The sequence below is a fragment of the Alligator sinensis genome, unplaced genomic scaffold (genome assembly GCF_000455745.1).
Source record: "Alligator sinensis unplaced genomic scaffold, ASM45574v1 scaffold721_1, whole genome shotgun sequence".
Lineage (NCBI taxonomy): Eukaryota > Metazoa > Chordata > Crocodylia > Alligatoridae > Alligator > Alligator sinensis.
Window position 1 is genome coordinate 3487640 of NW_005841857.1, and position 11634 is coordinate 3499273.

The window sequence follows — 11634 nt, forward strand, 5'->3', positions numbered from 1 at the left end:
GCCTATGCAGGGGGTCGGACTCGATGATCTATTGAGGTCCCTTCCGACCCTAACATATAGATTCATAGATTCATAGAACTGCCATACCATAAGGAAGCTGTATAATGGGAGAGACCCTTCCCATGGGGGCATGTGAAGGGTGCCTGGCCTGAATCTGCTTGCTCCTCTTGTAGAGGGGTTTCCGCCTGCATCCTACCAGTTTTTCTCTGCTGCTGCTTTTCCCATTTTGTACTCACCCTCTAAATGAACCCAGTATATGCCTTTATTTCGATATGCAGTCAGACCCACTGCAGCCCTGCCTGTCACTGAGCACCGTAGCCTGGATGTCAGCTGCAATGTTGACTACACTCTTGGTCCTCACACCCAGATTATGTCTAACTTTACTATCTTTTCTGCACAACCTATAATATACTGTCTTCCTTGTTTAGCCAATAATGAAAAAAAAATATCTTGCCCAGACCCTTATTCTCTGGCAACCCTGCTTCTGCAGCATCTTTTTCTTTGGCTTTGGCAAACTGAAGCATTTTAAACAGTGCTGTACTATCAGTCTCTGAGCCTCTGACTTGGACTGCACTTCTCTCTTGGCATCCCTGCAGTACCTCTCCCTCTCTGTTGCATCAGATATATGCCCCTTGCTTTCCTCTGTAAGGCCATTTATCATTTTCTGTCTCCCTAATGCTTGGAAGAGCCTCCTTCTAACATCCCCAAAGCCATTCAGTTGCTTTCCTTCCAACCTCTCCTTTGCTCAAGTAGCAAGACTCTGGCTTATCCTTCTGACCATTGCTGCCCCATTGGTTCCCTGTAGTCCCCCATCCACCTGTGACCAGCTACTGTTTGGGGCTCTAGACCCACTGCTTGGGTCAGGGACCATCACTTTGTTCTGCATTTGTACAGCACTGAGCACAAAGTTGTCTCGGCACTGGGAAAATATATGAAATAGAGGATGATACAATCATTCTCCATGAATCCACTTCCAAGCCTACTTCCCATGTCAGACTAGTTAAAGGAAAAGTGCCCCAATAATTAAACGTATTGGTCATGTTGTGTCACAGAATAGGAGGTCATGGAAGTGTTGCCATGTACCAGCCTTGTTTTTGGATGCAGAGCTTAGGAGCATGCCAGCTGCAGTGTGACTTTGGGGAAAGTCCTAAAGGAGCTTTGCCTTCTACGATCTGGAGGAGGATTAGGTTGGTAGGTCTCAGTAAGCCATCCTCCAGGTCTCTGCCAATGGCACGTTCCTGCTCTGGCTGTAACAGTGCAAAAAGATGATCAATGTGAACTGGATTGGAGTCTTCTCAGTTTAGAGGACGTATGCCACTGGCTGGCCAAACGGGGAATCAGGAGCAAGAGATTTATATCAGAGTAACAAAACCCCCCAGAATTTGGCCAGGTTTTCTGCCTCCTTGTTTATTAAGTTTGACGTGGATTCATGGATGTCTTGCTGGGGCAGGGGAAACCTGTCCCCCAGGTTTCATACACTACTCTTTCTCTCTCTATCAGGGTGAAGCAGGACTTCCTGGACTCCAGGGCTTACCCGGACCAAGAGGAGAGAAGGGAAACCAGGTGAGTGATTGTGAGATGCTGCTCAGTTGCACTAGGGGCATTTGATCGGTTTTTCTTTTCCCTCCTGATACGCCCTTTGTGGTGAACATCTGAAAAACCTCTGGAAATCATGGCAGCTGCTCACCACCCCCCTCCCCGCAACTACGGAGATGGCTAATGAGCCATCTATCACAGTGTTGGCAGGTCCGTGCAAATGTGAGGGGACTTATATCAAACACAAAGATCTTATTAATTGCAAGGTGTTGGCAGGTGGGGAGAGAAGCATCCCACCACACTGAAAAAGAAACAGATTGAGATTTCCAGATAGCACCAGAATGATTAAGGACTATGAGCCCCAGTGGCAACCCAGGGGACTTTTGCTTCTACGTCTCACTTACTGTCTTCTTTATAAATTATTGTATATATCCGGGTAGGTAGGGCATAACATCAGTGGGCATTTAGCAGTTGACTCTGTTGGCTGTTGGATTTCACAGATACCAGAAATTATAATGTAGGGCCAGAAGGGAATGTAAGAGGTCACCTAGTGCATCCCCCTGCTCGGAGGCAGGGCATGTGCAGCTAGTATACACATGAGCAAAGCACTAAGCTACTCTTCATAATCCTTCATCCTACTGCCTCATGTTCTAGCAGACACTAAGAGTCTGCATTTACTGTAGATGTTGCAGGCATACTTCATACTTGTTATCTGCAAGCTGGCTTAAGGTTATAGTTTGCCTTTCCATGAACTAAGCCCCAGATTGTCATCTTTGGAAGATTGCATGCCTTTCTATGAGTTAATCTCAAGGCATTATTTGAATGTATTGCAGCTGGAGAGACGGGTGAGATTCGACAACAGTATGAAATATGACAGCATTGTGGTAGTGGTGCAGTAGCAAAGATTGCTTTGGGTAACAGCACGGTCTGCACATTTCTTGCTTGTTCTTTGCATTTAGGGTGAAAGGGGAAGAGAGGGACTCCCTGGACAGCAAGGTGAAAGAGGTGAAAAGGTGAGTACCAGGTGTTGTAGATCCCTTAAAATAAGAAGGGGTGAGATGGTAGGGCATTGTACATCTGACACAGGTGGGGTCTAGGAGCAAGGCGACTAAGTTGTGGCATTGAGGAGAAAAAAGGTGTTGGAGGCATGCAGGTGAGCCAGATGAAAAAAAGCCAATGTGGTGAGCGTGCTAGAGAGAGCAAGTGGGGCACTTCTGTTTATCTACTAGATGTGGAAAGAAAAGGGGAACATTTGAAGAACCAGAAAGGCAACGTGCTTAGAAGGGAAAGAAGGGCATCTTTTCATAAAGCGCTCCGCCTGTAGCATTCGTTGTCACAAGATATGAGAGCCAGCACCTTAATAGGAGTCCAAAAAGGCCATTGTGGGGATGATAAAATTAAGAGACTGGCCAGAGTTACAGCTGGAGGTTATAATGTACTAGAACAACAGTCAAGAATATTTTCTAGCAGCACGCTGGAATAACTCAGCTCAGGTCTAAGGTGGGCCAGTGCTAAGACCTGGATGCTGCCTGCACTGCTGCCACTTCTGCCAGCAGTGGCATAGCCAAAGCCCCCTTGCCATTGTCTGGCGTTGGCATGAGCAACCCCCTCCCATCTCCTTTCCCCACTCCTCTGCTGCCAGAACGTGGCTGAAAACCTCAGCTCAACAGGCTGCGAGGGCTGGGTCCAGCCTGCAGCTGCAGGTTGGCAACCCGTTGTAAAAGATATAAGTGCTCATGTTACAGGATATGACTACACGGACTCCCCAGTAGCTTGAATAAATTCTCTGGTGATGTCTCACAACATTTTTTTTTTCTGCAGACAGGTTAATCATCCATTAGGGGTGCCAGGTGCTTTTTCTGCTGATAAAGCACAGAGCAGCTTCTGAGGTATCTGGTATTAGCCAGTGATAGACAGGTTACTGGATCAGCTGAACCAGCATTGCAATGCATGATGGTAATTCCTATGTCCCAGTGGTAAACCTGGTGTCATTCGCTTTCCTGTTGTACAGTTAAGTTCATTAGGGGTAATGAGCAAAACACAATGGCACACTGCTCTGCAGTGATTTGGAGACACAAACCAACCATAAAACTGGTGACCTGCAAATCTTCAGCACAGGTGCAGCTTATAAAAGAAGCTGGACTCTGTATCCGGCTAACAGAAGTAAAGCCATACACTCTGCTGGGGCTGGGTCCACATGAACAAGGGCATGCATGTGCAGCAGCACAAATAATAGCGGCATAAATTTGCTCCTCTACTTTATGCCGCAGTGCATGCCCCTGCCTGCGTGCTTTGTGGGACACATTGTCCCAGTGCTTCATGTGCTGCAGGGGGTGCTGACTGGGGCTTCCCTGCACTGAAGCACTCTTTGCCTTGGCCAGCTAGGAAGTGGCACGTGGAGATGGGGGAGCAGGCAGCCCAGGGCTACCACTTCCCCCATCTCCGTGCACTGCACAGCCCCAGTGCTAAGGCACCCTGCCCCCAGCCAACCATCCCCCAGCTGGCTGCAGTGCAGGGTGCTCCAAGTCGGAGGACCAAGCAGTCTTGGGCTAGCTGCTTCCCTGTCTCAAGGTACACTGCACCCCATCCAGCTGCTCCACTGCTGGCTGGGGTGCAGCATGCCTCGGCATGGGAGCTCCACGTGCCTCAGTGCAGGGGCACCTCAGTGGAGCCCTTGGGCCCAGGGCCTCCTGCTCCCCCGTCTTGGGGTACCCCGCATCCCAGCCAGCCAGGAAGGCAGCTGCCTGCTGCCTGCTCCCCCATCTCTGCGTTTGTCCTGGCACTCACCACTTTGTGTGCCTCTAAGTTGGTTTGCACCACTATTTGTCCAGGGTTTTTTTGTTTTTTTGGCTACTGGGAAATCCCAGTAGCAAATTTTGCCCTGGCACTGCAAATTAGCAGCACCATGCACGGATTAACATGCAACTCATGCAGTTTCTGGCATTGCAAACAAGTTTGCAGCACCACAATCCACACCTGCCTGCACATCTGGGCCCAGCCTGGGAGGCATTCCTTTGTCGGGGTGAGGAAGCACCAACATTTCAGGGGATAATCTAGGCACCTGTCATCACAAGCCTATGGATGTAGATGGGAGGGTAGAACTCCACAAGGAGTTCTGATTGCTACTGAAATCTCCATTTTGGTCACTTAGGGGGCCGGTAAAATGTGTGGGAGGCTGTTCCGACATGCTGTAACTATATCACATTGGAGCAGACTTGATGAATCTTGCTTCCCTTTGGTTTCTTTAATACCATTCCTCTCTCTGGCTCCCGTAGGGCGATGTGGGTTCTCCTGGTCCCCCTGGTCTGCCTGGAACTGTAAGTAATATTGCAACCGTAGTCTATTATTTTCTGATAGCCTTGTAGAGGTGAGCCCTGGTACAGCTTCAATTAGGGGTCACAGGTTTCCTGCGTTCTTGTGTACAGTGCTGTCACTTTAGCTGTGACTCCTCCTTTTCATTGGCATGTAGAGTAGGTATTGGGACCTATGTTTGTGTCTACCCACAAGTGCAAAGAAAGGGAGGAAATGTGTTACTACACTACTGGTTTTACATGGGTACAGCAAAATGCTTTTATGCCCAGCAAGGGGGTGTTGTCCATGATATCCTGGTGCCTTCCTTGTGAAACCATTTCATTGTCAGTATAGATCCCATAGGAAAAAGAAGCCGACCTTGAAGGGGGCATTGCACTGTTCCAACTCTCAGTAATAAATGCTGAGTCTGTAGCAGTAGCAGAGCATGGATTTCACTGTCTCACCAACATGGATTTAGGCTACAGCTTGAAAATAATCTGACCTGGCTGTTTCCTAACCCCCTGAGCCCTTTCTGAGAGACTTCAGCAGTTATAGCACTATAATATGCTGGGGATCAGAGACCCCCTGGGCTCCCAAAAGAGAGAAGTGGGGCTGGGGCTGGGACAGGGGGTTGGGGCAAGTGTTGCCTAGCCGGGGCGGGGTGGGCAAAGGATGGAGTCGCAGCTCGTCCCGGGGGCCCAGGGAGCTAGGGGGTGGGTCCTGCTGCTGTGCGCCACTGGTCTGGCGACTTGTCCAGTGCTCACCCGGTGGCTACCACCGCTGCTCCCGTTGTTTGTCTGGGAGAGCATGGAGGGGGGAGGGCGTGTGCCCCTGGATCTGTGCAAGGTGGTGGTAGTCCCTTCCCAGCACCACTGCTACCCACCCCACCAGGAAGAGCCCACCCAGTTCAGATCCAGGGGCACATGCTCCCCCATGCCCTCTTGGACAAGCGGCAGGAGCAGCAGCGGGAGCCGCCGGGTAAGCAGGCAAGTGCTGGATGAGCTGCCGGACCAGCAGCTCCTGGACGAGTGGCGTGCAGCAGCGGGAGCCACCCCCACACTCCCTGGATCAGCTTGGCTCCATCCTGCATGCGCCCCAGCAGGGCAGCACTTGCCCCATCCCCAGCCCCACTCCTCCCTCACCGTGGGGGCCTTGATCTGCCCCCCCATGCCCCTTCCCTCCCCCCTCCCCTTCCACCACACCAGATTTACCAGTTTCATGCAGCTCTCCAAGCTTCCTGGCAGTACTCCTCGCCACCTATGTGCTAAATTATCAGCCCTATCAAGCCAATTTTTGATGCAGCCAATTTTCTTTATATCGGTGCCAATCTGATATTGGACCGATGTATCGGTGCACCTCTAGCTATTGCTTCTTTTAAAATGACCCTGTGCTGTTCTTGGAATCATTCTTAAATCACGTGATACAAGGTCATTAGCAGCCATTAAGCCAAATTCTTTGGAGCATAAAAAACTGGAGTAAACTTACTGCCTCAATTGTGTTACAGTGAAACTCTCACTTAGACAGGAGAGTAAACTCCAGAGCCACAGCAGTTCTCTGATGTTCATGTCTGGGATGGTTAGCAAGAGCCGATTGCAGCTGCCACAATGGGGCACGATGAATAACGTCAGCGGGTCCCTCAGATACTCATCTAGACCTTCATGGGTATAAAGCAAACATTCACCAAGAAGTGCAATCTGCAGAAGGCTGATGTAGTATGTTCTCTATGGCCAAGCTACTCCTCTTTTTGGTTTTTCACCCATGGGTACCGTCAAGTCATTGCAAGTGGAGATGTGTGCACATCCTGTGACAGTAACCCAGCCACAACAGCTTGAATAACTTTGGCAAAGTCTAAAGAGGAGGGCAGTGGTCATGAATGCAGCACCACACGCATGGGAATGAAGACACTTCTGAACCCTCATGTTTCCTGGGGACCCCGCAGAGCGGAAAAGTATAGCTCTCCTTCGTGACCCAAGGGTGAAAGAAGATGGCCTGAGCTTAGACATGGAGTGAGCATACTATAGTGCCTTCCAGTTTCAGTGCAAGTTGAACCAACTACCAGCCTGAATTTGGTCCAAAGCAGGAAGTTCATTAAGACTTAATATGACCCCAAGCATAAATTCAGATCCAGCTTTCTAATATCCTGAACTTCAAGACCATTTGAATCTGGGATGTTGGTTCAGCTCATTGTAACAAAAGTGCCTAGGTGACAATATTGGTTTATTGGCTATACGTGTGCTCTGGGAGTCGGTGTGGGGAGGGGGATGCTTTAATTAGAGTGGCTCTGAGAACCGCTTTAATTAAACCACCACCACGTCTTGTGCTTCAGCATCCCCATGCTTAAAAATGGCTGTAGGGATCTAAAGCTTGTGCGACGAGCTTTACTTAAAGCATCCCTGCCACCATTTTTAAGTGTGGGGCACCAATATACAAGACCTGGAGTCTGTTGGAGTGCAGCAATTACCGTGCTCCAGCGGACTTGATTAATGGAGTCTGCTTCGACACGCTGCAATTACAGCACATCAGAGCAGCTTTGCTGTTCGTGTATAGGCGCCTATAGTACAAACCCCCCAAGAACGTGCTGGGGTGGTTTGGATGCCGCTCTGTTTTGCTTTGGTTGCTTGTTTCCAGGGGACGCGGTACCACAGTTAACTGTTCAGATACAAATTCCTTCCTCTTCTTATTTGAAGCGCAGGGAGACGCACAAATTGTTAGCGCTTATACGAAAATAATGATTTTATGAATGTGCTTCTATTAACTTTCTGCTCTATTCGTTTGGTTTCCTTTTCAGACAGCACTGTTCACCCCACATCCCCGAATCCCAGTAAGTAACATATCTCATAAAGATGGCTTATGGCTCCTTGCCTTTTTCCCTTGATAGATAAAAAGCACCTTGCTGTTTTATACATCATTTAAATGTTTTGTATGATGGGTTTGAAGCTGGCTCCGGGAGACGTCACTGCTATGGCCAGTCTCTAGGAACAGGAAGCTGTTGTCCTGGTAACAGCAGCATCCAAACTGTAGTTGGGGAGCAGCTGCATTTGGTCCTAGCTGACATTGTGGGTGTTTCCAGCACCCTGCTGATGATGCTCAGCACCGAGCTGAACTGGAAGCTGAAGTGTACTGATGCCTTTTAGAAACCAGAGGATGCAAACAAACACAGGCAGTTGGTTACAGAGGTGACATTACAAAACACAAAGAAATTGGGGTTTCAGCATGTTTGGCACTTCAGAGAGCCAAAGGGAAAGGGAACATGAATGGGGAGCTAGCACTGGGGTTAGGGCACCAGGACTTCTTGGGTTTCCTTTGCTAGAAACCTGCACTAGGTGAAGTGTGCAGTGTGTTTGCACCTGTGCAAGCAAGTGTTGCATGTGACCAAGGCAGTCCAATGCCAGCATTTTGCATGGGCTTCACACAGGCATACGTGGACATGGTGGCAGAGGTACGATGTCTCACTATAGCCCTGAAGGGTGAGGTTGGCTCTTTTCTGGGCTTCTGCCAAAGGCAGCCCCAGTTCATCCAGCTGTAAATGGGCACTTGGTCATTCAGGCTTGGGACAAGAAGACTAACGGCATCCTGGGCTGCAATGGTAGGTGTGTTGCCAGCAGGTCAAGGGAAGTGATTCTTCCCCTCTATTCAGCACTGGGGAGGCCACATCTGGAGTCCTGTATCCAGTTTTGGGCCCCCACTACAGAAAGGAGGTGGACAAATTGGAGAGAGTCCAGTGGAGGACAAGAAAATTGGTGAGGTGGCTGGGGAAATGACTTATGAGGAAAGATCAAGGGAACTGGGCTTATTTAGTCTAGAGAAGAGGAGACTGAGAGGGGACTTAATAGCAGCCTTCAGCTACCTGAAGGGGCATTTGAAAGAGGATGGAGCTGGACTGTTCTCAGTGGGGGCAGATGACAAAGCAAGGAGCATCAGTCTCAAGTTGCAGCAAGGGAAGTTTGGGTTAGATATTAGGAAGATTTTTCTCACTAGGGGGGTAGTAAAACACTGGAACAGGTTACCCAGGGCGGTGGTAGAAGCTCCATCCTTGTACGTTTTCAAACGCCAGCTAGACAAAGCTTTTGTTGGGATGATTTAGTTGGGGATGGTCCTGCTTTGAGCAGGGGGGGAGGGGGTTGGACTAGATGACATCCTGAGGTCCCTGGTAACCCTAGCTTTCTATGATTGTATGACTTTGCATCAGTATTTTACCAGCCCAAAGGGACCACCCTTCGGGACAAGATATGGGATGACCGGGGGATGTTGAATATCTGCCCACTGTTGGTGTGGATTGTGTGAGGGAGCATCTTAAGAGGCTGGACCCCCATACATCAGCTGGTCCGGATAAATTGCACCCAAGAGTGCTAAAGTAACTGGCAGACATCATAGCACAGCCACTGGGAAGGATATTCAAGAACTTCAGGTGAAGTACCTGAAGATTATAAGAGAGCCAATGTGGTGCCCATCTTCAACATAGGGACGAAAGAAGACCCATGAAACTACAGGCCAATCGGTTTGACCTCAATTCCTGGGAAGATTTTGGAAAAAAAAAAATCAAAGAAACCATTCTTGACAGGCTAACAGAAGGCAACATCCTGAAGAACAGCCAGCACGGGTTTGTCGTGGGTAGGTCTTGCTTGACCAATCTCATTTCCTTCTATGGCCAGGTGATGTATCACCTGGAAAAAAGGGAAGAGGTTGATATCATATATTTGGACTTTAAAAAAGCCTTTGACCTGGTGTCCCATGATGTCCTCATGGAAAAATTAAGCAACTGCACTCTTGACTACTCTACAGTTCGATGGCTGGGGAACTGGCTCTGAAATCGGACCCAGAGGGTGGTAGTCGATGGAACCGGATCAACATGGCACTTGGTGACTAATGGTGTCCCCTAAGGCTCCATTCTCAGACCTGCACTCTTTAATGTCTTTATAAATGATCTGGATGCTAGTGTCAGAAGTGGACTGGCCAAGTTCACTGACAACACCAAACTTTGGGGAAGAGTGTTTACGCTTGAAGATAGGCTGGTGATCCAGGCCGACCTCAATAGGCTTGCAAGGTGGGTGAATGAAAATCTGATGGCATTGAATACGGAGAAATGCAAGGTGCTCCATCTCAGAAACCCCCGCATCATGCTTATAGGCTCGGCAGTGCTACACATGCTAGCACTTGGCCGAAAGAGACTTGGGGGTCGTGACTGGTCGCAAGATGAACATGAGCCACCAATGCACTACCACAGCTGGCAAAGCAAACAAAACTCTGGCTTGCATCCACCAGTGCATCTCGAGTGGACCCAGGATGTCATCCTCCCACTGTACTCAGCCTTGGTGAGGCCACAACTGGAGTACTGCATCCATTTCTGGGCTCCACAATTTAGGAAAGATGTGGAGAAGCTTGAAAGAGTCCAAGGGAAAGCCACATGCATGATCAGAGGGCAGGAGAACAGGCCTTATGAAGAGAGGCTGAGAGCCACAGGACTCTTCAGGCTGGAAAAGCGCAGGCTCAGGGGTGACCTAGTGGCAGCCTATAAGGGGTGTGCATGAGGACCTAGGGGAACACCTGTTCCCCAGAGTGCCCCAAGGGCTGACAAGGTTCAACAGTCACAAACTCCTGCAAGACCGTTTTAGGCTGGAATAGACTCCCCCCAGAGGTGATGCAAGCACCTGCTCTGGACACTTAAGAAAAATTGGGATGCTTATCTTGCTGGGATCCTTTGACACTAGCTGACTTCCTGCCCCAGGGGCAGTGGGCTGGACCCAATGATCTTATGCGGTCCCTTCCAGCCCTAATGTCTATGAATCTGTGACTCTGCCAGCCAGATGTGATGCTGGCTACATCACTCCATTATGTGCCTTTAGCTATAGAAACTAGAGTGCCTTCACCACACTAGCCCCATGAGCTGTTAGTCTTGGGTGAACCTTTGATTTAATGGGTGTACACAACCATACCTCAAGGTCTTGTCATTCTGCTTTGGCAGGGCACAGGTGTAAAAAGCTGTGAAAGCCTCAGGGCAACGTACCTACAACTTTGGTGATTTGCTTCCCTGTGTCACTGGCAGAACTTAATGGGCCTTCCTTTCATGGTCTGTAAAATGGCAATGCTAATGTATGAGGACAAGTCTGAAAATAAAGATGCAAGATTTCAGGAGCAAGGAGGGAAATGTCGACATAGCTGCCTTTGCTTAGTAGGTTCAGAAAGCGAGGTGTCCAGAAGGCTGTGCCTTCTCTCAGGTTAGCATTCCTGTGTAGGCCATGACATTTCAGCAAGAAGTGGAAAACCTGCCATGCATCTTGCAGGGCATCATATTTTTTGCTGCTCCTCACCCTGGCAGGGAACCAATAACAGAGGCTGAGACACAGCCAGACTAGATCAAGGTGGCATCAGCACTCCATTTACTTCTTTATACATTGGTTATTTTCATAATTAAAGCTCTGGACCTCAAACCTTCCTCAATCATCACTGAGATTTGCATGAGTGTGGATTTGGTTTAACCATGTTTGGGCCCACAGTGAATCAAAGCAGGCTTTGGTTGTGTGCTTAATATTCAACACTGCAGTGGGAGCTGTGCAGAAGTATGCCTCTGCAGAAGGGGCTGCATAGGAATTTCCTGGCTGAGGGTGCAGCAAACACCCGTGTGTACAGCCAGGCTAATGCCCTGTCTCCTCCTGTCCCTTGTCAGCTGTCTTGCCGTCTGGGTCAGTAGAGTCCCGACTGTGGTCATACCCAGAGGTTAGGTGGTCCGAATTCTCACTTTTTGTCCCTCCTCTTATAGATTCATAGATTCATAGATGTTAGGGTCAGAAGGGACCTCAATAGATCATC

General features: G+C 49.2%; 1 protein-coding gene across 1 annotated transcript in view; it reads left to right on the forward strand.

Annotated features, from left to right (window-relative positions):
- The window catches only part of COL22A1 (collagen type XXII alpha 1 chain), a 295276-nt gene that overhangs the window by 216944 nt on the left and 66698 nt on the right, over nucleotides 1-11634 (forward strand). Inside the window, exons 30-33 of the mRNA XM_025214699.1 lie at nucleotides 1501-1563; nucleotides 2496-2549; nucleotides 4812-4853; nucleotides 7616-7648. Coding sequence (XP_025070484.1) covers nucleotides 1501-1563; nucleotides 2496-2549; nucleotides 4812-4853; nucleotides 7616-7648 — 192 coding nt within the window. The remainder of the gene's footprint in view (nucleotides 1-1500; nucleotides 1564-2495; nucleotides 2550-4811; nucleotides 4854-7615; nucleotides 7649-11634) is intronic.